Source organism: Alligator mississippiensis, chromosome 9, assembly GCF_030867095.1.
Source record: "Alligator mississippiensis isolate rAllMis1 chromosome 9, rAllMis1, whole genome shotgun sequence".
Lineage (NCBI taxonomy): Eukaryota > Metazoa > Chordata > Crocodylia > Alligatoridae > Alligator > Alligator mississippiensis.
The window spans coordinates 35,552,740-35,577,359 of NC_081832.1; the positions used below are offsets into that span (position 1 = coordinate 35,552,740).

General features: G+C 50.0%; 1 protein-coding gene across 8 annotated transcripts in view; it reads right to left on the minus strand.

Moving 5' to 3' along the window:
• CHD6 (chromodomain helicase DNA binding protein 6) overlaps positions 1-24,620 on the minus strand; it is a 256,715-nt gene that overhangs the window by 125,582 nt on the left and 106,513 nt on the right. For 6 of the 8 annotated variants that reach the window (XM_019500672.2, XM_059733285.1, XM_059733283.1 and 3 more), the window contains 6 exons: positions 10,430-10,516; positions 10,097-10,231; positions 9,689-9,810; positions 8,731-8,974; positions 8,023-8,199; positions 6,763-6,906 (listed from right to left, as the gene is read on the minus strand). In XM_019500672.2, the coding sequence (XP_019356217.1) occupies positions 6,763-6,906; positions 8,023-8,199; positions 8,731-8,974; positions 9,689-9,810; positions 10,097-10,231; positions 10,430-10,516 (909 nt within the window). Of the gene's footprint in view, positions 1-6,762; positions 6,907-8,022; positions 8,200-8,730; positions 8,975-9,688; positions 9,811-10,096; positions 10,232-10,429; positions 10,567-24,620 lie in introns of all 8 variants that reach the window. The other 2 variants (XM_059733287.1, XM_019500676.2) reach the window with 2 other exon arrangements.

A 24,620-nucleotide genomic window follows, 5' to 3' on the forward strand; every position in this document is an offset into this window, starting at 1 on the left:
AGAGAACTGACACCAGCTGGAGGTCAGGGTGTCTGGGCAGCTGCGGGCATGGGTGAGCTGCAGTGTCTTTCCCTTCATGGGAGGGCAGTAGTCATCAACCAGCTGGTCCTAGCCAGGCTCTGGAACTGTTTCAACACCCTGGCTGTGCTCCCTGAGCTCCTGGCCAATCTTCAGAGATGGGTGCTGGGGTAATTCTGGCCGGGACGGCGCTGGGTCTCTGTGGGTGTCCTGAGCCTCCCCTTGTGGTCTGTCTCTGCAGCCAGGTCCACACCTGCTTTCAGGCCCTGAAGAGACTCCTCTACAGTGCTGGTAGCCAGGTGATGTGGTGCCTGATTGGCTGCACTTTTCTCTGCCCCCTCTGAGGGTTCTGATATGACTGACAGCTCTTCTACCTGTAGGGCCTCCCCAAGCAGGACCTGGAGGAGCTGCCAGATCTCTACCAGAACTTCCTCAGAGCCTGGGAGCTGGTCTCAGCCTCCAGGTCCCCAGGGACGGTCGCCCAGGGAGCTGACCTCCATGCCGAGCCCTTGCTGAAAAACCCGCAGCTGGAGATGCCAGCGACGGAGGTGCCATGGGTGTGCCAGAGGATGGTCCTGGCCCACGTCACTTGTGTTGGAGACCTCCTGGACTATGCTAGGCAGCTGTGGGCAGATCCCTCTGTGCTAGCCCAGCGCATGGAAATGCCCATGCTGCATGCTATAGATGCCTAGCATTTGCAATTACCTGATTTGACCTGTTCTGAAGGCAGATGGGGAAAACCTGAAGACTAACAAGACTTCAGAGCTTTAAATGCAATGACTCCTGTCACAGCTCCTGTTGTGCCAAAATATTCTGAAATTCTAGCAGCCATAGCAGGAGGGGCGAAATGGTTTTCAGTACTGGACTTGGCTAATGCATTTTTTTGCCATTCTCTTGGCACAAGAACACTGGTATAAATTTGGGTTCACATTCAGGGAACAACAGGATTGTTTTAATCAAGTATCCCAAGGATTTCACAATGCCCCAGAGATATGCCATGCACATGTGGTAAAAATGTGGGATAAACTTTCTCCAGATAGTCAAAGTTGTGTGTTGTCATATGGAGATGACATACTGATACATGGAGGTGATAAAGAGCAAGTAGAAAAAGTAACAGGGGAAGTATTGCAGATAACTGAAAGAACAGAATTCAAGGTTAATAGAGCTAAGGTACAGTTGGTATTCAAGGAGGTGAAATACCTAGGAGTTACACTGAAACAGGATGGAAGAACTTCAAATAGGCAGCATGTAGAGCAGACAGGCAAATTGTCAGTTCCAACAGACTTATCATTCCTTCATGCACTGTTGGAAACACTGAATTTATCATGGGACTTTATCCCCATGTTCACTGAGAAAAGTCAGCCTCTTGTTAAACTGATAAAAAAAACGGTAACAGTGGAAATGGTACCCGGAACAACAAGAAACTTTAATTCCGTTAACAAGGGATCTGGTGAAAGCTCCTGCATTGGCTTGCCCAGATGAGACAAAATGCTTTGCCTTGCAGTTGGTAACTACTGAAAGAGCTATTGGTGCTACCCTACTGCAAGGGAAAGGAAAAGAGCAAAGACCAGTGGCTTATGCCTGAAGAACCCTAACAGGACCTGAACAGAACTTTAATCCATGTGAAAAGGAGTGTTTGGCATTGATTTGGGCATTAAGAAAATGGGAATACATTGTAGGAGGGGCCTGTTCAAGAAAGTGTGGGGACTTCAAAAAAAACTGCTGGAAAGCCAGTGATTTATAGTCTGAAAGGTGTGTGAAGCAGTCAGTGACTTGTGGCCCAGGAGGGACCAGGAGAAAGTGGGACCAAATGGGTCCAGAGGCTCAGAGTAGAGCCAAAACACAGAAAGATCTGATGAGAGGTCTGCAGCCCAGGAGCATGGCCAGGACCTAAATGGAGGTCAAAGTCCAGGTAACACAGTTGGAGACCTAAGGGGTCCAGGAGCCCATAGTCCAAAGGGATAAAGCCTTGAAAGACCAAATGGTCTAGCAATCCAGAGGCGGGGCCTAAAGAAGTCAAAAGTTTAAAAGAGGCCACTGCTAAGACTGAGTCTGAGATCTCAACTAGCTGAGGAGGGGTCAGGAAGCTCAGAAGAAGTGAGAAACCGTGCCCATGAGAAGTGAAGATGACCAGAGCAGGAGAGCCTGGAGATTGGTCCTGGGTAAGACCTGAAAACTGGTTAATGTGGTAGAGCTACTTTTGGCAGGATAGTCTCTACAACATGCCACATGTTGCCACCCCATGAAAAGGTGAGTATAGGGTGCCTAAAAACCCTGGCCCCTACTGTCTTGTGGGTTACCCTTTGGGAAAAGGCTAGGGGGAGCATACCCAGACAGAAGACCCCTTGGTGAAGGCCAAGGAGGGAAGATGTGTGGCAGGGTGCATCTTCAAATGCCTGTCACTGTCAGAAAAACAGACTGCTAAAAAGCAGCCTCTGTCAGGAGCTAAGAAGGGAATCTCTGGGCAAAGCCAGCCACAATATCAAAAGTGATTCCATAACCTGAACTAACCTAAAGGGAGTTGAGCCCCTCCCTTTTTTTTGTCTTTGTGTTTTGCAGTTATGTGTACATTGCCACTGCACGTCATCCCTGTAAATATGAATGATATTCCAATGCAAGGAGTTTTCCTTGACAGGTTTGTGTGTTTGTTTTCTTTTGCAGAAACCATAGTGTAAAATTAGCAAAGGTGACTGATAGACCATGAGGCTTCATTACCATCAATAGAATCAACAGCGTCTTCCTCACCTAAGTGATGGCTTTACTACTACAGCAAAGACTGCCTTGTCTGTTTTGTGTTGTCTTGTAATTTGTTTGTTTATTTGAAGTTCTCAAAATTTTAAATGCATATGAATATCATGTAAATATTGTAAAAAATTTGTGGTAATGCTCCCTCTAAAAATGTAATTTGTTTGTGGATCCCAGACCAGGATATTTCCATTCAGCTTGGACTGGAAAGTTGTTCTAATATTTGAAACAAAGAGCAGCAATTTATATGAAAGTTTTGTTTAAATTCCATTTGTTTAGAAAAATGGCATTTATTAAAAGGTAATGTGTGTATTTTTAGCAAACACTTAATGATGTGTTTTCAAGGCTATAAAAAGTATCTTGTTTGTATTTAGATGCTAGCATTTATAACACCAACATACCAGGATGTGTAAGGAAAAACTGCATTAACCCATTGTTTTAAAGGAAACAAGAACCTACAGAGTTGATGCTTCCCTGAACCTGGGACCTCTGTGTTTAAAATATGGTTAAAATCAAAGCTAAATTTGACTAAGCAATGGTGTACTGTTGCCTGAGTAGGCATGGCAAATTGAAAGGAGGAGGACCACCACTGAGGCATCAAAAAGTTTGTTTGGTACAGAGAACAACTGAGATGCATTGGTTGAGTTTGTGAAAGGTTACTGCTGTAAGTGGTTGTGATTTTTATGTATTTTTGTACCCCGGTGGACTGTTCAGTCTATTTAAGCTAAACCATGGCTATATCAGGATATAACCCCACTGCAGCTGGGATTGGATTTGTGGCAAACCTTGCAGCAAGTTTTGTCTCACCCTGATCTATGCACTGTACTCCAATCATTGAGAAATACAATCAAGAAACCGCGGCTCAGACAAGACAAGACAAGACAGAAGTACTGACAGTATTAGAAAAGGTCCAAAATGCTGGACAGCATTCAAAGTGGGAAACTTTGATTGGATGGAGTCCAACTGTATGGGATTTTTAAAATCTAATGTTGCATCCTATTGCTGTTTTGCTTATTGTGCAAATGGTATTGCTTGTATTCCTGATTTTATTGTGTTGGAAAATGAAACAGCTCTATATTAGACTAGAATGCTATCAAGCTCAGTGGCTGCAAGGATTATATTATGACAATCTCCTTCAATAAGCAGGATGTCAGGCAAGCCTGGGGTGAAATAATCACTTGCTGCATTAGCCAAGCATGAAGAGCTTGGCTAATGGTTGCAACCCATACAGGCCCTGAGCAGCAGGGGCAGAGTCTGACTATCAGACTGACTTCCATGCAGTGATGGCATAGGTGAACATAGCCATCAAGAAGATTAAGGTAGCTTGCTATGTTTAATGCTTTGAAGTTGCACCTGTTTATAGTATTGTTTATATTTATCCATATTTAATCACTGCTTAAGTTTTGTCCTTATTAACTTTTTTTTTATTAGCTGGCTTTAAGTTGTTTTTGTAGAGCTCATAGGTGCTCATGATATCTTTTCTTCTTTATCACTGTGAGAAGGTCTTTTAACATAATATAGCAATGACCTTGTTAGTAGCTCCAAATAACTGAACTTGGCACTAACCAGCTGAATCAGAGGGATGAAAGGATTGGATATATTAATAAAAGGTGACAAGGGAGACCATAGGACAATGCCCAAAGTTAAGACACTAGAAAAAGGCAAATTTAAGAGTTGTCCTTGCAATGGGTCTGTTAGACACAGACATATACTGACAGGATAAAAGATGGACAGTATGCTGACTGCAGAGAGACCAATCCGAAAGCAAAGAGTTATCAAAGGAGTGAAACTGAAGAAAAGCATAAAAAGGAGGAGCAAGAAAGTTTGTCATTGTCATACATCTAGCCTTCAACACCTGTTTGGACTGTCCCAGCCCACAATGTACCCTTTGCTTCCGGGAACTGAGTGGCTGTCTTTTCTGTTGAGCAAAGTAACATCTGGGATTGGGTGAGATTATTGTACTGGATGTTTTTCTCTCTCTGAATATAGAAACTTCTAAGATAATATTTGTTGTATTAATAAAGTTTGACTTTGACTTTAGGACACTGGGTTGTCTGCATTCATATCTTGCATCCCATTTAAGGGTTTAATGATCCCTAAGCACTATCTGGTGGACAGTGGTGCTAACATCCAGGGACGGTCACCCAGGACACTGACCTCCAGGCTGAGCCCTTGCTGAAAGCCCACAGCTGGCGGTGCCAGCAATGGAGGTTCCCTGGATGTGCTGGAGGATGGTCCTGGTCAAGGCATTACTCATGTCCTGGACTATGCTAGGCAGGGCTGGGCGGCCCCTCTGTGCTGGCCCAGTGTATGGAGCTGTGCCTGCTGTATGCTCCTTGCCACATACTTCAGGAGGTAAAGGCTGCCCTGCCACCCACTGCCCTCACCTATATCAACCAGGTCCTACAACAGGGCAGTCCCCACCCTCTGATGTCCCCCAGCCCTCTGAAGCTTGTCATGAGGTCACTGCCTCAACAGGTCCCAGGGTGCTCCCTGCCCCACCACCTCAGCAGGATGGGGGGAACCAAGCCGGTCTGCTTCTGAACAGCCCACCATCACCAGCTCTAAACACTTGTGCTCTGCATCGTCCATCATCCCGTCCTGTGTCCCACCCCAGCAAGTAGCAGGACATCCTAGGTGAGGGCAGGGGCAAGGGTCCCTGGTGGACTAGCCTATATTCCACTTTGATCCCACGAGCCACCAGGGACCTCGGCTGGCGGCTCCTCCACAGAGCTGTCTCCATGGGCGTGAATCTGGCATGCTTTACAGACACCCATGACACCTGCCCCTTTTGCCCACAGAGGGAGACCCTGGTGCATACCTACCTTGAGTGTGCCAGGTTGCAGCCCCTCTTCCGCCTCCCCCAGAACCTCACTTGCTGATAGTTTTCCTGACACACGTTTTACATAATGTAAATGTAACCCTCCTGTCAGGCCCTGGCCAGCAGTAAAAAGGGCTAGGTTCAAATTTTAGGGGTCTAACACCAACTTTCTAACTCTGGCTAATGCCCCCACCCACAAACCTGGGAAAATAAATGTGAATAGGTATTCTAAAGTGAACAAACTTCCCCACTTGCAAGCAACACTGAACTAAAAATGGGTTTACTTCAGGGCCTAAAGGGATAAGCACACCACCTTAGAGCAAACTTAACCATTAAATATTAAGTGAAGCCCAAGCAGTTAATAGTCTCAGTCACTAGCAAACCAGCCCACGAGAGCTACCACCTAGCTCACCCCTGAACCTTACCTGTACCAGCCCCATTCCCCAAATATTGGCACAGAACACCCCTGCTGCCTCTCTATCATTCTGACCCTACATCAGTGTTTTGGCTGCACCACACCTTCTCTGTCCCACCTAATGCCTCAGACTGACTGGGTTCATGTGGTCCTGACTACCTTTGAGTCAAGCTGACCTTACAGGGACACAATGGCCAATGGGATGCAATGGAAGCAAGTAACAGGGATGGGGGTGGGGTCTAGGGTGGTTTCTGCGGGCCACAAAGCCATGATAGCTCCCTGCAGGACACCAAACTGTACTCCTGTTCAGGCACAAGGTGGTACTGTTCTCCTCTGTCTGTCCATCAACACTTCCATCCAGCCTTGTTCCAAAGATAGATATTAAATCAAGCTCACTGTTTCTTAATTTTCATGGTCATCTCAGGTTTTTTATGGACTTTACAGACAATTTTTTTGCCTTTTTCTTTATAGACTGTCCATAAATTTATGGACAGTTTGGAACCCTGAGCAGTGGCTCCAGAAGCTGCAGTAATTAATGCTATTGCTACCAAATTTCCAGCCCTGCAGGCAGCCCCACAGGTTATATGACATGGCTCCATATTCTGGCATGCGGGGAAGAATGAGTTTGACATCCCTGCTCTAAGCAATAAAGACCCCCTGATGATACACTGTGACTAAAGTATGTGCTTGACTGTTCCTCAAAGCCATGGGGTTCTTCACTAACAACACATAAACCTCACTCCTCTCAGTCCCTTCTAGATACCTGCTCCTCTGTCTTGAGGTCTCCAAACTCCTCCAGAAAGGCAGTCTCTGAGGGGAACTGCTGTGGTTCCAGGAAATTCAACAGGCTGAAAAGTTCTTCCACTGAGTTCTGCAGAGGAGTTCCTGTCAGCAGCACCTTGTGTTCCTGTGCACAAAGATAATGAGTCAGGGCTCTGGAGCCAAGATGCAGCACTTACATAGTCAGAACCAAAGTGGGAGACTGGCCATAATTTTACCTCAGGGCACAAGAAGGCCTCAGCAGCAATGACTGCAAAAAACAAACAAGCATCAGAAGATCAACCACTGGCCGAGGGCATGAAAATAACATGGCTAATACATGGGAATCATAACTTCGGCCACTGGAAGGCATCTGTTTCTGAGATGAAACCTAGCAGCTGCTGAAGCAACACATTAAGACAGGGAATGAAGAGGAATACCAGCTCCTCAGAAGAGTACCGAAAGAATGCCCTTGAGACACTCTGTACTACAGCCAGAAAGTAGGGTTAAAGCCACCACTCTCGCAAAACCAGCTGTATTGACCCTCAGTAGCTATGTGGCACCACTTTAGACCTAAACAGACCTGCAGCTCAGCTGATGAAAGACAAGCCATCCACAATTCAGAAAGAACATTGAGAAGCTTGAAGGAGTCCAGAGGAGAGTCACATGCATGATCAGAGGGCAAGAGAACAGGCCTTATGAAGAGAGGCTGAGAGCCATAGGACTCTTCCGCCTGGAGAAGCGCAGGCTCAGGGGTGACTTGGTGGCAGCCTATAAGGGGTGGCATAAGGGGTGTGCATCAGGATCTGGGAGAACGCCTGTTCACCAGAGCACCCCAAGGAACAACAAGGTCCAACTGTCACAAACTCCAGCAAGACCGTTTTAGGCTGGACATAAGGAAAAACTTCTTTACTGTCCGAGCCTGGAATAGACTTCCCCCAGAGGTGGTGCAAGAACCTACAATGGACACTTTTAAGAAACAGCTGGATGCTTATTTTGCTGGGATCCTCTGACCTGACCTGACTTCCTGCCCCTTGGGCAGGGTCCTGGGACCCAATGATCTTACGAAGTCCCTTCTAACCCTAATGCCTATGAAATCTATGAAGCCAGCATAGCCCAGGGTCCTGTGGCCAGGGCAAATGTCCTGAAGACAATGGTGATATCTATCTGAGAGGCCTCCTCTAAATAGCTGAATTCTGGCTGTGCAGATTGCTGGTGTAAATGTGGCTAGGTCATTGAAATAGCACAATCAGTAAATTCTCACCAGGGCCATAAGTTTCAGACCCTCTAGCAGTTTGCAGTTCCTGTTCTTCAGCCGATGGGCCTCATCGATGACCACACAGCGCCACTGGATCTTCTTCAGTTCTGGGCAGTCAGCTAGAATCATCTCAAAAGTGGTGATGACCACATGAAACTTGAAGATCCCAGGGAGAGGGTTACCCTAAGGAAACAGAAGGCAGAATGAGCAATTTACAGCTGCTAGGCAATGGGATGCACCATGCAGCTACCCATGTAATAGCAGCTGGGAATGGGGGTTTACACAGTGTGCTGCTCTGCAAGTTTCCAACTAGGTTGGAGTCTATATCTGCCTTAGCTCTGAGTCCCTTCCTTACAGGGGAAAGACTGCTTGGGTAGAAAGGCAAAATCCTGTTACAGAAGTGGCAAAAAGCAGAGTGTGTCCTTCTCTTACACCCTCTTCCCCACTTGGACCCAAGCCTGCTGGAGAGTATGCAGACTGTGGACACCAAAAAAACCCTTCCTCCCTGGTAGATCTGTTGCATCCTCTACAAACATGATTGTTCTTTATTAGCAAACAGTCTGAGTAACTCAGAACAAAATAGGAAACTGTGCTGTGAGGATGGCTTCTGCAGTTATCCATTCTGAGAAGCCACAAATGTCCATGTGCAAAGAGGAAGGAAAGGAGAACCACTGGGGTTGAAGGGAACTGGTCCTGGAAGGACCATAAAGTCACCTGCACATCTCTGTACAGCATCTCATACTGCTGGATCATCTGCCTGCTGATCTGGCTGCCATGGTACACAATGGCATTCATTTCTGTCCAGGTGCGGAACTCTCTCTCCCAGTTGGTGATGGTGGAGAGTGGGGCAATGATGAGGAAGGGGCCACGAATGCCCATCAAGAAAATTTCTGAGAGGAAGGTGATAGACTGGATAGTCTTCCCCAGGCCCATCTCATCAGCCAAGATGCAGTTCTTCCTGCAGACAGTGAAAGCACAAAGTTATGTTATACACCTTACAGGAGTAGAATCCATGGCTCTTTCATTGACTATGATATGGGGCAAGTCATGTGGCCTCTCTGAGCCTGTTTAACTGTGCTAAGTAGGACAGTGCTTTCCTCAGTGGAGATGGGGAGGATGAAGTCAGTGTTAGTGAAGTGCTTTAAGAGAGACTCAGACTAAAGGTGATCCAGGGCAGGCCACCCACATTTCTGCAAAGTACCAGCACCCAAAGTGAGTGGGAAGCGTGTAAACATTTACTATAGGACATGCACAGACAAATCAAGAACCGTATGTGCAGCATGCCACACCTCTGCAGCAGAGTACACATTTCTGTTCCTGAAGGTGTGGATCACAACACCATGACCATTGCTAAAAACTAGCTGTGCAAGTGAATACAACTGAAACCTTCCACAGCCCCTCAGCACCACCTGACATGTACGTCATTCCATTTGATGGTAGGAGCTTTTATTAGTAATAACATTCATAAAGATTAAATCACAAAGGACAGTATCTCATTAATTACTGCTTATAGTAACATGCAGACAGCAGGAGCAGCTATTTGTGCTGGGGCTTTTCAAGAATGTAGGGGATCCCTTTTGTGAGAAGTGACAGGCACTCTCGTGGGCATTTGCTGATGCCTGAAATCCACCAGAACTCCTAGAGGTGGCACAGTGCACCAGTTTTGCCTCACCTGTTGTACCAGTTAAAGAGTAGCCAGTTCATCCCCTCCAGCTGGTATTCCCGCAACTGGTTGCTATTCTTATATTCCCGTGACTTCTCCAGTTTCTGCCAGGACTCAGAGGCTGGGCGTTCCTAGGAAGAAGAGCAAAGAGTATGGTCCATGGGAAGAAAATTAAGTTAGCACTGAACAAGGCCTGGCCACATACAGGGCTCAGGCTGAAGAGGGAAACCTTAGGAAGGGTATTTCAGACCTCATCGGCTATACTCATCACCATAAACAAAGCCTGCAGGTATGTAAGGCTCAGGAGAGAAATACCAGGAGACATGCTAAGCATGTGCTTAGTATCCCTCCCTCCCTTAAAAGTAGTATTTTCTGTACCCTCAGTCACAGAGAGGCTAAGACGACATGCGACGTTACCATGTGTCTGATTTCTGGTGGAATCTGGAGGGATTCAAACTCTTTAATCTTCCCTTGGTCAACATCTTCCTCGAGCTCCCAGGTGCTTTCCTCATATGGCAATGAACACCATTTTACCAGGTAGTGAGTAACTTCCTGCAGCACATGGAGAAATGATACTTAAGAGATGGGACACAAGAGAGAGGCAGGGCTCACACAAAACATGGCAGGTTACAGAAAGGGGACAAGGAAATCCTGTATCCAGGAAGCATTTCTGAGCTCCACTTACGTGGAATCATTCTCCCACTCACACATTCACACAGGGACTGGGCAAGGGCTGGAAGTGACACATACCTCCTCGGTGTCAGGGTCCTTCGTGTGAGCCACTTCTAAGATTCGATCCACCTCCACATAGTCTGGGTTGAATAAATCCTCATCAGGCTGGGGCAAGTGGGTGGAGAGAGACACACACATTCAAGGTGACTCCTGGGCTGAACAGGAGGAGGGTGAAAAACACAACCACAGAGCTTTTGTCCCCAGGGTCTGGCCAGCTGAGTGCAGTGTACAGACCATGCACCAGAGCAGCACATGGCATCCACTTCCAGCAGGGCTACTGTAAAGGCTTAATGAAAGGCAAGCTCCTCCCTACTCCATTACAGCGGGAACTGGCTCAAGGTCTCCATTTGCGGGAAGGAGGAGTGTCTGCCTGAACCCACCTGGCACAGGCACAGCCTCATCATGTCTACAGAGGATGCTCTAGCCCAGAGCCCAGTACTCCACGTAAGAAGTGCTAGAGCAGGGGCTGTCAACCTTTCAAAGGGGTACTCTGAAAGGTCCCATGGGGTACACAGGGGTGGGCGGGGATAGAGCGCCGCCACCCCACACCACTGCCTCACAGGAGCAGGGCCGGGGCAGGGTAAGAGCAGGACTGCACAGACGCAGCACTGCCACTGCTCCATCATTTGCCACACCCCTGGTCTGCGTCTGGCCACTCACCACCCCCCTCCCCGGGGGGTACACTTATTAAAAAAGGTTGGAAACCCCTGTGCTAGAGCATTCTGCTGACACAAAGCAACATTTGAGGCTTGTGAAGTTCCTCACAGCCCTCCTTGCATGGGTGAACCTCAGCAACTTTGTCATATACAAACTGACATCTCCCCGATTTCTTCTTTTGCACCTCAAACAGCCAATAGCATGAAGCCCAGTGACAATCAGCAACCACACATAAGGCTAAGATACACCCATTATCTAATCTTGCCTCTCCTCTCTCCCTCTCAGTGCAAGCAATGCCACAGAATGAGTTGAAGCTAAAAGTATTACTGTTAAGCTGGCAGCGTTCCTATAAGGTGACACATATCCAGAAGGTAAAAGGTCATGGGGACTCAAAGGAAACTGGTTTCCTAGGGGCATAGCTCACAGAGGCCAAGGCCCCAGCATCTCAGGCAAAGGAGCAACCAGGAGCAGGTTCATGCTATCTGCATGGCAAGGAAGATCTGAAACAGACAAAAGACTGGGGAGCTGAAAGCTGCAAAGATTTACAGCCCATATTTACGAAGCAGTTTCAAGATCCTAGCTGGCTGATTATACACTCATGAGAGACAGCGTGGAGGATTCCCAGGCAAACATCTCTGGAGCAGAACAATAAATTATAGAAAGCATCCTTCACATTAAACAAGATTAATCTGTTTACAGTGGCGCAGGGGAAGGAGCTGCCCAAAAGAACCATGTATATTTATGGCTCCCTCTCATGCAGCATCCATGCTTCAGGAGATTTTGCTTGCCTGCACCATGAACAGGCAAGTTTTGCAGCTGAGTATTTAATGCCAGCAAACACTCTCCAGTGTCTCAAGCTATGATCACTTCCTGCAATGGCAATGCTTCATGATCTGCAACAAGGCACTCGATCCAGATGCTGCCAGCACAGTGGCATCACACACCCCATTGCCACATTGCCTCAGCACACTGTAACTTGGATCAGTGGTGCTAACGCTCCTGCTAACGCTACTCACACTGCTTACACAAGGATGTTTTATGTATGCTGGACAGAATAACCTTTACCAACTAACCTGCAGTTCAGATTATTAAGATATGACTACCTTAAAGAGAAGCCATGGTGGGGTCAAGGATGGCTCTGACGTGCAAGTGAGCCCTGGCCTAATGGATTAGTTTTCTGTGAGATTCACCAGCAACGCAGTGGGAATGGGCAGCAGCAGAATAGGCTGCTCAGTCACAAGCAGAGCATGGTGGGACATTGCACCACATATGCACTTATGACTGCTTCCACCTATAACCAGCTGCAATTCTCCCCTGATTACATATTGAACTATGCCTACTGGAGACATCCAAACCAAAGAGCAAAGACTATCAGGTCATGGCCTTCCTCTGCTGTCCCTACAGAGTCAATAGCCAGCCTGTTAGTACTAGACCATGGGATGCCCCACAGCCTCCAGCTAACCATGAAGGCAAGAAATTGTGCTCAGGTGGCAAATGCATCATTAAGAACACCTTTAGGGGAAACCAGGCCTCCCTTCTCATTCTGCACAGTAACCAGGGATCCCAGCTAACAAGTGGAGACCACCTGTGCAGGAAGGGGAGCAGAAGATGGTGTCTATATGACACACTCAACCAGGATTAAGTGATTAACAGGATAACTATTAACTGTCTTCAGATATCTGAAGGACTCCCACAAAGTCCTGGAGCCTGAAGCCAGAGGCCCGAAGGAGCTGCTGGGACCAGGTAGGGGCATAAACTCGCTCTCAACCATGGTGATGATTTGTTGCAGTTGTAGGTGTCCTGTCACCACGGAAATCTCCACCCAGACAGAGCCCATGGCCCTGCCCCGTGCTCCCTAATGGAGTCTCTGGAGGGCCGAGTGCGAGAGCTCAAGGAGGAGGTACACCAGCTATGCACCAACAGGCCCCATGAAGACTTCATCGATGGCTACTGCCAGGCCCTTCTCCAGAAGAAGGAACAAGAGATGGAGACAGAGATGGTGGCCAGCAAGGAGGCTGTCCACAAAGACCCACCTGCAGCTATCTGAAAGACAGTCAGCACATGCTCCAGGAAATGCAGGGCCATGGCTGCTCCTCCCCTGGCCCGTGAGGTCTGCTGCCTCCCTAGTGCCTGCATCCGAAATGTTGCGGAGAGGATTCCCAGGCTCGTCTGGCTGTCTGACTACTACCCCATGCTCCTCATCCATGTGGGAACAAATGACATGGCCAGGAGTAATCCGGACGGGGTCATGAGTGACTACAGGGCTCTGGGGGCTGGGCTTAAGGGGTTGGGGGCTCAGGTAGTCTTCTCCTTTGTGCTCCCTGTTGCAGGCCATGGTCCTAGGAGGGAAGGATGCATCGAGGAAATGAACCGACGTCCCCGACAATGGTGCCACCAAGAGGGCTTCGGTTTCCTCAACCACAATGCACACTTCAGGGAGAAAGGACTCCCAGGAAGAGACGGCATCCACCTCATGCGGAGAGGTAAGTCCCTATTCTCGACCAGGATGGCCGATTTTCTTTATAGGGCTTTAAACTAAGATTGCTGGGGGACAGGGAAACACTGACAGAAGCACGCCCGAGGACCAACATACAAGGAAGCTCCTTAGATAGGCACACCAGGAAGGCCACTTGCACGGGAGCTGAGGGAATCGTTCTCTTTTGGTGTGACAGGAAAATGAGGGCTTCAGTAGGAAGACTCAGGTGCTTGTACACTAATGCCAGGAGCATGGGGAACAAGCAGGAGGAACTAGCCCTCCTGCTCTCCAGTGGCTGTTACAATCTAGTAGGGATTACGGAGACCTGGTGGGACTCCTCACACAATTGGCCCTGCTCAAAAGGGAATGGGTAGGGAAAAAAGGCGGAGGTGTAGCTCTCTATATGTGAGGGAGCAGTACACCTCCTTGGAGGTAAACATCTGCTCCAAAGAAGAATGGCTTCAAACCAAGTTGCAGGGCGGTATAGCAAGGGAGACCTAACCATAGATGTATATTACAGACCACCAAACCAGGGGAAGGAACTTAACCTAGAGTTTACCCGAGAACTAACAGAGGCTGTGTGGGCACAGGACTTGGTCATCATGGGCGACTTCAATTATCCAGACATCTCTTGGCAGAAACACTCAGCCAAGTCAGATTGGTCGCGTTCCTTCCTGATCTGCATCAAAGAGCTTTTTCTGACTCAGGAGGTGCATGGGCCAACCAGAGGTAACGCTCTTCTAGTCCTGGCCAAAGGAGATGACCTGGTGACTGACTTAAACATAGAGGAGAGCCTGGGTGATAGCGACTATGAAACCATCATGTTCATGGTGCATCGCAAGGATAGCAGGCCTGAAGTTTTGGACTGCAAAAATGAAAATTTCAACAAGCTCAGGTCACTAGTAGGGAATGTACTGCAGGATGAGGGACCAAAGGTGAAAGGAGTGCATGAATAGTGATAATTTGTAAAGGACACGATCCTTGAAGCACAAAGGAAGTCCATTACCACACAGAGGAAATGTAGCAAAAGGGCTGGGAAGCCCTCTTGACTAAACAGGGAAATCATGGTCCTGTTAAGAAGAAAGAGGCATACAGTCAATGGAAGCTAGGGACAGTCCCCAAGGAGGACTATATAACAATGGCCTGCACTTGTAGGGATCAGATTAGAAAAGCTAAGGCGGTGACTGAATTAAAATTAGCAAAAGGAATCAAGGATGACAAGATGCCCTTCTTTAGGTACGTAGGGAACAGGAGGAAAACGAATGGGAGTGTGAGGCCATTGCTCAACAACTCAGAAGCTAGTCACCGGCGCTCAGGAGAAAACTGAACTCCTGGATGACTACTTTGCCTCAGTCTTTCATCAGGCCAAAGGGAAAAATATGCCAGCTAGGGTACAGAATGAGCAGGGTTCAAATGACCACCTTCCTACTATTACGATAGAACTGGTGAGTGATCAATTAAAGAAACTGGATGGACTGGACGAACTTCATCTGAGAGTGCTGAGGGAGCTGGCCGAAGTAATTGCAGAGCCTCTGTGTGGCGGTGACACACCCCCACAGGCTCGAAAGGAGGTGAGGGAGAACACTGGGGGGCCCAAAACCCAGAAACAGACCCCCCGAGGGAGGGACTTACCTCCGTTGGTTCAACAGCGCAGGAGTTGGGACCGCGGCGGCAGCTGCAGCTGCGGCTGCGCGAGCCGGCGTTACGCTGGCTGTTTAAGCAGCTGTTCCCACCGCGGGGAGCAGCTGGACCAATCGCGGTGACTGGCATGGCTGCCGAAGGGAAGTTTAAAAGCCCCGACGGAACCCACGGGGAGGAGGAGCAGCCAGAGGGGGAGAGAGTTGGGGGCAGCGTCTGGCATGCTGAGGCTCCCGCCGGGAAGAGGTACAATGTAGCCAGTGCAGCACCGGCAAGTGGGGCAGGAGAAAACTTTGAGCCCCTGCCCGAGACAGAGCAAGAGAACTACTTCCGCTCCCTGCAAGAGGCTGACCAGGAGAGGCAGACGCACCCCCTGGAAGAGGTAGAGCAGGGGAGGGGTTTTGAACCCCCTGTAGACAGCTGGGGAAGAGGAGGCAGCTCCACATCCCGCTCCTCCCCAGACGAATATTATTTCTGAAGACTACAGAAAGACAGAAAAAAAGGAACGGAGGAAGTTCCATGGGATAGAGAGAAGGGACATGAGCCGGCTGAGCCATTCAGCTGAGTGCTCTTCCCTCTACCCGAAGCAGACTACGGGCAAGCCTGCAAGGCCAAGGCCAACATCGGTCCAACACATAATCGGTTGGTGAGTGGATGGGCTGTAGGGGAGGTGGAGCCCCGTGGAACACTGCGCCTAACAACCGTGAGTACAGCCGTTGTCGGGAAGCCCCTTCTGGGAAGATCTCCACTGAAACCCTCTCTAGCTAATTTAACAGCAAAGTCGTGGCAGGCGAGATGAGGGGAGGGGCTACCTTACCGACAAGCAGTATCACCCATAAGGCCACAGCCATCACACTCTGGCAAATCTCTTCCAAAACTCGTGGCACTCCAGGGAGTTCCCTGAAGACTGGAAGAAGGCCAATATTGCACCCATCTTCAAAAAGGGGAGGAGGAAACACCCAGGTAACTATAGGCCAATTAGCCTAATTTCTATCCCAGGGAAAATCCTGGAAAAAATCATTAAGAAGTCTATGTGCATGCAATAGGTTTGCAGAAGGTAGGATTCTGAATGACAGCCAGCATGGCTTCATTGCAGGCAGGTTCAACCTCATCTCCTTTCATGATCAGATGACTCACCACCTGGATAAGAGAGAGGAGGTTGCGGGGGCTGCCTGTCCCTTTTTCAGGCTCTGGGGCCTGGGAGCATGGCGACCTCCCCTTGTGGGGTCTGTTCCCTTTTGGGGTCTCTGGCGCGCCAGCTGGAGGAGCTCCAGGCCTCAGTCCAGAGACTGCGTGCCATCAGGGACTGCGAGCAGGAGATAGACTCCTACTGCCAGGCCCTTCTCCCCCAGGAGGCAGAGGGTAGATCACAGTCTCCCTCCACGCCAAAGGAGGACTCTGGGACCTCCTGCTGTGTCCAGCCAGGGACATGGACCAAGGTGGTCAAGGGCCCTAAGGCCGGCCGCACCAAGGCCCCTCCCCCACCAGAACTGAGCAACAGGTACGCACCTCTTGCTGCCCCAGCAGAGCCTGCTGAGTTGCCGGCCCCCAAAGGAAACATAGGCCTAACTGCAGCTCCCGCCCCTGCTCTCCCCAAGACAAAACGTAAGGTGTTTGTTGTGGGAGACTCCCTCCTGAGGGGGACGGAGGGGCCAATCTGCCACCCAGACCCCTTAGCCCGGCAAGTCTGCTGCTTCCCAGGGGCCCGCAGCCGGGACATTGCGGAGAGGATCCCAAAGCTCCTCAAACCCACAGACCACTATCCCATGCTCCTTATTCATGTGGGCACCAATGACACGGCTCGGAGCACTCCCAGACAGGTCATGAGGCGCTACAGGGATTTGGGAGCGGGGCTTAAGGGTTTGGGGGCACAGGTGGTGTTCTCGTCGATCCTCCCAGTCTCAGGCTATGGGCTGAGAAGGGACAGGAGGAGATATGTGGTCAACCAAAGACTGCGGCGCTGGTGTCATCAGGAAGGCTTTGGCTTTCATGACCACAGCCCGCTTTTTGGCGAGAGAGGCAGCGAGCTGCTGGGAAGAGATGGTCTCCACCTCTCTCCCCTAGGGAGGAGGCTCTTCTCAGCCAGACTGGCTGACCTGCTCCACCGGGCTTTAAACTAAGCCCGTTGGGGGACGGGGGGACTACCGCCACTGCTGGCCCGATGAGCAATCCTTGCAAAGCCAGCGGATCACGGCACTCAAGGGAGACCACCCCAGCCCCAGCCCTGGTAAAATCTGTGGGCAAGGAAGGAGCCCCCCAGGGGGCACTTGCCTGCCTCTACACTAATGCCAGGAGCCTGGGGAATAAGCAGGAGGAGCCCATTCTCCTGCTCAGTGCAAACAATTACGATGTCATAGGGATCACGGAGACCTGGTGCAACTCCACCCATGACTGGACCACGGGGATAGATGGCTATACCCTGTACAGGAGGGATCGTGTAGAGAAAAGGGGCAGGGGTGTAGCTCTCTATGTTAAGGAAAGCTATGCGTCCCTGCAAGCCGATATTGGTGACCAGGGTGAACGGCTGGAGACCCTCTGGGTTAAAATCCGTGGGGAACACGGCACAGAGGACACAATGGTGGGAGTCTATTACAGACCTCCCACCCAAAGTCCTGAGCTTGACCAGGAGTTTGCCCAGGAACTGGCTGAGGCAGCTTGCTCCAGGACCATGGTTGTCATGGGTGACTTCAATTACCCGGACATCTCATGGGAGGATCGCTCAGCAAAATCTGAGCGGTCGCAGAGCTTCCTCTCATGTGTGGATGACCTCTACCTGACTCAAGAAGTCTATGGGCCAACAAGAGGCAAAGCGCTGCTCAACCTGGTACTGGCTACTGGGGATGACCTAGTAGGCGACTTAGTGATCGATGGGAAGCTGGGTGAAAGCAACCACGAGCTGATCACCTTCACCATCCGCCGAAAAGCTGGCAAGTCAGTCAGCAACACGCAAGTCCTTGACTTCAGGAAAGCCGACTTTGACAAGCTCAGGAGGCTTGTCAGTGAGGCCCTAAGGGACTGTGACCACAGGGAGAGGGGAGTTCAAGAAGAGTGGTTGCTCCTCAAGGGAGCGATCCTCAGTGCACAAACTAAGTCTATTCCATCTCGGAGGAAAGGCAGCAAGAGGGCACAGCAGCCCCCCTGGCTCTCCAGGGACCTAGCAGACCTCCTGAGGCTAAAAAGAAAGGCCTACAAAGGATGGAGGATGGGAGTCACCTCCAAGGAGGATTATTCTGCACTGGTCCAGTCCTGTAGGGAGCTGACCAGGAAAGCCAAGGCTGCAACTGAACTCCAGCTAGCTTTGAGCATCAAGGACAATAAAAAGTCCTTTTTCAGATACGTGGGGAGCCGGAGGAAAAGCAGGGGCAACGTTGGACCCCTGCTGAACCAGATGGGGCAACTGACAACTGACGCCCAGGAAAAAGCCAACCTATTAAATAGGTACTTTGCGTCGGTCTTTCATCAGCCCCATGGGACGCCCATGCCCGCTACAGGGCCGGGAAGTCCGGGTGAGGGTGATCCCCTGCCCTCCATTAATGCTGACTTTGTGAAAGAACATCTTGAGAAGCTGGATACCTTCAAGTCAGCCGGCCCTGACAATCTTCACCCCAGGGTACTCAAGGAGCTGGTGAGCATCATAGCCCAGCCTCTAGCGCGGATCTTTGAAAACTCTTGGCGCTCTGGTGTAGTGCCCGAAGACTGGAAGAAGGCCAATGTGGTGCCTATCTTCAAGAAAGGGAGGAAAGTGGATCCGGCTAACTATAGGCCCATCAGCCTGACTTCTATCCCGGGGAAGATCTTAGAAAAGTTTATTAAGGAGGCCATCCTTAATGGACTGGCCGACGCCAACATCTTAAGGGATAGCCAGCACGGGTTTGTTGCGGGTAGGTCTTGCTTGACCAATCTCATTTCGTTCTACGACCAGGTGACCTATCACCTGGACAAGGGAGATGAGATTGATGTCATATATCCTGACTTCAAAAAAGCCTTCGATCTGGTGTCCCATGATCGTCTCTTGGAGAAACTGGCCAATTGTCGCCTTGGGTCCTCCATGATGCACTGGCTGGAAAATTGGCTCCGGGGTCAGACCCAGAGGGTAGTAATTGATGGAAGTCACTCATCGTGGTGTCCGGTGACCAGTGGGGTCCCCCAGGGCTCTGTCCTTGGACCCATACTGTTCAACATCTTCATTAATGATGTGGACACTGGAGTCAGAAGCGGACTGGCCAAGTTTGCAGATGACACCAAACTTTGGGGAAAAGCATCCACACCAGAAGACAGGCGGATGATCCAGGCTGACCTGGACAGGCTCAGCAAGTGGGCGGACGAGAATCTGATGGTGTTCAACGCCGATAAATGCAAGGTTCTCCACCTTGGGGAAAAAAAACCTGCAGCATCCTTATAGGCTCGGCAGTGCTATGTTGGCTAGCACTATGGAAGAAAGAGACTTGGGGGTCATCATTGACCACAAGATGAACGTGAGCCTGCAATGCGATGCTGCGGCTAGTAAAGTGACCAAAACACTGGCTTGCATCCATAGATGCTTCTCAAGCAAATCCCGGGACGTCATTCTCCCCCTGTACTCAGCCTTAGTGAGGCCGCAGCTGGAGTACTGCGTCAAGTTTTGGGCCCCACAATTCAAAAAGGATGTGGAGAAGCTTGAGAGAGTCCAGAGAAGAGCCACGCGCATGATCAGAGGTCAGGGAAGCAGACCCTACGATGACAGGCTGAGAGCCCTGGGGCTCTTTAGCCTGGAAAAGCGCAGGCTCAGGGGTGATCTGATGGCCACCTACAAGTTTATCAGGGGTGACCACCAGTATCTGGGGGAACGTTTGTTCACCAGAGCGCCCCAAGGGATGACGAGGTCGAATGGTCACAAACTACTACAAGATCGTTTCAGGCTGGACATAAGGAAGAATTTCTTTACTGTCCGAGCCCCCAAGGTCTGGAACAGCCTGCCACCGGAGGTCGTTCAAGCGCCTTCATTGAACACCTTCAAGATGAAACTGGATGCTTATCTTGCTGGGATCCTATGACGCCAGCTGACTTCCTGCCCTTTGGGCGGGGGGCTGGACTCGATGATCTTCCGAGGTCCTTTCCAGCCCTAATGTCTATGAAATCTATGAAATTATATACCTCGACTTTCAAAAAGCTTTCAATTTGGTATCCCACGATGTTCTTGCAAGAAAAGTGGAAGACTGTGGGCTTAACTGTGAGAGTCTGGTGGGTAGGAAGCTGGCTGCAGGGTAGGACCCAGAGTTCTAATGAACGGATCTTTGTCATCTTGGTGGGAAGTGGTCATTGGTGTCCCGCAGGGGTTGGTGCTTGGTCCAGTGCTACTCAACATCTTCATCAATGATCTGGATGTGAGGGTGAAGAGCTCACTGGCCTGTCACAACCCAAAGTTGTGGTTTTTGTTTCTGTGTGTGCTTTGGCACCGCTAAATTATTTTCCCGCCGATTGTAGCTTTCTTTGCACGATAGAGTTCTCTGCTGCGAGAGAGAACTCTGGTGCAACGGGGGATTTCCCACCAAATTACAGCTTCTTTGCAGGGTGCATTTCTTTTGCATACTAGTGATGCACGTTGCAAAGGAGTTCCCGCCATTTTTATTTGGATTCGCGCCACATTATTGGCCAATTCCAAATGTAGGCACGCGTGGCAGCTAGCTATTGGCTTGCTAGCCGTACAAAAGGCTTGGGTAGTTTCTGCCCAAGTCGGAGAGAGGGAGAGAAAGGAGGAGGGAGAGAGAGAGATTCTGTGTGAAGATCTCCAAGCGCTGCGGACCCTCGCGGACCCAACGCGCCTCCCCTAAGCAGGCAATAGAACCGAACCTACGGAGCTTTCGCTTCTAGCCTCTCCCCGTCGCCGATCGCAATCCCAGATGTATCCCTTTCCTGTAAACTTCAAACCCGCGGAGCCTAAGCAACTCCGGGGAACCCTTCGAACCCAACCGAACCGGACCCGCGGAGCCTAAACAACTCCGTGGGAGCAATCAAATTTGTTGTGGTCCTCTAGCAAGGATCTAAGCGGGAGCTGTGCCTGGAAACCTGTCCAGCCTACACCAATACCATCTTTGGGTGTAAGTAAACAATCTTTTCAATCAACCACTACGCGTTTGTGACTAACTTTAGCTCGCCGCTGGTTCTCTCCGACCCCACGTGCCCGGGCTGCCGGCCACAGCCCGCATGCGCGAAAGACGGGCCGCGGATCGCCCCTCCCGACCCGCGCGCGGCGGCGGGAGCGGGGCCTGGCCCGCACATGGTGACGAGGATGGGATCAGGAGAAAACACGCTAGAGCTAGAGTTGGTTCAGAACTGCCCTTGACGCGATAACCAACGCCAAGTGAAAAGTTTTGAAGAATTGGAGGTGCATATTGCTTACCACCAGGCGGGCGGAACGGGTGAAAGATTTGTAAGCGGACGCCTGTCGCTAAAGGGAGAAGAGGGAATCTCCGAAGACGGAGCCCGGAGAGAAAGGGAAGTGTACTTGCTCCCTGCGGCGTTCGGGTGTATAATGAGAGATGAGCGGGTCCTGTTTAGGCCCCTCGATACTGTGCCCCTCGCCGAACCCAACCCAGCAGGCGAAGCGAACCCGACTTTCACCCGGGAGTGTGCCCGATGTCTACGATATGCTCGGGAGAGTGAAGAACCGGAGCCAATCGGCTGGTTCTCCCCGTGTATGGTAATGTCTAGATTACGGGGTCGCGAGCTTCCATCAGAGCTCCGCAAAGATCTGGAGATAGAGGAACGCCCCGAGAATGAAAGAGTGGCCGGCCTTGCGGTATGACAAGGGGGGAGAAGGTAGTGCAACTTTTTGTACTGTAATGGATTTAATGCAGAAAAACTTAAGTTTGAAAACCCAGCTGCAGATGGCAATCCGATCGGTCAAAGAAGTGGCTGAGAAAAAGGAGCCTGAAATGCCAGTCCAAGACGGCGCCAAGCAAGAGGAAGACCGCGTGGAAGAACCAGAAAAGAAGGGTGGAGCTTCTAACGAACCCGCGAGAGTTCGGTCAGCGACTCCGCCCATCGACGCAGCGTCGTCGCAGGGAACCCCGCCTAGCGATGCAGCGACGTCCCTGCCGACCACGCCTTCCTGCCGACGAAGGAGAGAGTCAAGCGGAGGAGTGCATCCGCCCCTCCTGCCTGAAGCAGCAACTGCAGCAGTGACTCCCGCGGCAGCAGTTAAGCCTATAACAACATCAACTCCCAAAAAAGCAGCTTGCCCTACAGCCATGGTCAACCAAGCAACTGATGAGCGAGATGTCGTCACCAGTCACATTCGTGCTTGGACAGAATTACAACAGCTATATAAGTAATGAATCTGAGATGGAATCTGATGAAGCTATAATTTCATGGCTAGATCTTATGGCCATTGAATTTAAATGTGATTAATGAGTAATCTTCTTTGTCAGTTGCCAAGACTGTGTATCCTGATGGAGCCAAGATTGTCTTTTGATCGGGACTGTCAACACCCGACCAGGCCTCAAGGCACCAGACGACGTGGATCCAATCTCCCACCACTGCCACCAAGAACCCTAGAGGAGCGATACATGTTTGGATTTCTCCTACAGCATACCGGACTTAATAAATGGCAGCTTTGGATTTTAGGGGACGCAGGCCAATGGCAGTTGCCTTATGAGTTAGGTTTCCGTTATTTGGAAGAACCAGAAGATGAATCTTCGACGATTTCGTCTAATTAAGCCATGAAAATTGTTTAAAACTGTTTAAGTTTGTTAAATAAGGTCATTAATCTGTTTTGAGAGTTTTCTGTTTACAGATCCGGAATTAAGAGCGCGTGGCAAAGAGGAGCCCTAAGAGAGACGACATCAGCAAGAAAAGTGAGGAGACGTATGACCTCGCCACGACGCCCACTGAAGCCCTGATCGTGCAATTTGTTCAATTTTGTTATGAATCAGATTATGTGTTTATGTTGATTATTATTTCTTGATTGTTATGTAACTTAATCCCAGGACAGCGAATTTTATGTTTGTGTATTTGTTTGTTTGCTTATTTACTCGTTTGATGACTACGACAAAATTCTAGATTGCTAGAAGAGTATGGCATAATTTAGCTATGCTCTCAGCAAGGGGGGATGTCACAACCCAAAGTTGTGGTTTTTGTTTGTGTGCGCGCTTCGGCACCACTAAATTATTTTCCCGCCGATTGTAGCTTTCTTTGCACGATAGAGTTCTCTGCTGCGAGAGAGAACTCTGGTGCAATGGGGGATTTCCCGCCAAATTACAGCTTCTTTGCAGGGTGCATTTCTTTTGCATACTAGTGATGCACATTGCAAAGGAGTTCCCGCCATTTGTATTTGGATTTGCACAACATTATTGGCCAATTCCAAATGTAGGCATGCATGGCGGCTAGCTATTGGCTTGCTAGCTGTACAAAAGGCTTGGGTAGTTTCCGCCCAAGTCGGAGAGAGGGAGAGAAAGGAGGAGGGAAAGAGAGAGATTCTGTGTGAAGATCTCCAAGCGCTGCGGACCCTCGCGGACCCAACGCGCCTCCCCTAAGCAGGCAATAGAACCGAACCTACGGAGCTTTCACTTCTAGCCTCTCCCCGTCGCCGATCGCAATCCCAGACGTATCCCTTTCCTGTTAACTTCGAACCCGTGAAGCCTAAGCAACTCCGGGGAACCCTTCGAACCCAACCGAACCGGACCCGCGGAGCCTAAACAACTCCGTGGGAGCAATCAAATTTGTTGTGGTCCTCTAGCGAGGATCTAAGCGGGAGCTGTGCCTGGAAACCTGTCCAGCCTACACCAATACCTTCTTTGGGTGTAAGTAAACAATCTTTTCAATCAACCACTACGCGTTTGTGACTAACTCTAGCTCGCCGCCGGTTCTCTCCGACCCCGCGTGCCCGGGCTGCCGGCCACAGCCCGCATGCACGAAAGACGGGCCGCAGATCGCCCCTCCCGAGCTGCGCGCGGCGGCGGGAGCAGGGCCCGGCCCACACATGGCCAAGTTTGCAGATGACAGCAAGTTATGGGGAAGCATGGTCACGCTTGAAGATAGGCTGCAGATACAGGCAGACCTAGACAGGCTTGCAAGTTGGGCGGACCAGAACCAGATGAAGTTCAATGTCAATAAATGTAAATTGCTCCACCTGGGGACGTACAATCCCCTGCACACCTATAGGTTTGGCAATGCCAACCTGACCAGCACTATGAATGAAAGGGACCCGGGGGTAATAACAGACCACAGTATGAACATGAGCTAGCAGTGCAACGCTGTAGCCAACAGGGCTAACAATACCCTAGCACGCAATCGATGCATCTCCAGCAAAACCAAAGAAGCAATTCTCCCACTCTGCTTGGCATTGGTGAAGCCACAGCTGGAGTACTGCATCCAGTTCTGGGTGCTGCACTTTAACAAGGACATGGTAAAGCTTGACAGACTCTAGAGAAGGGCCACCTGTACGATCAGAGACTTGCG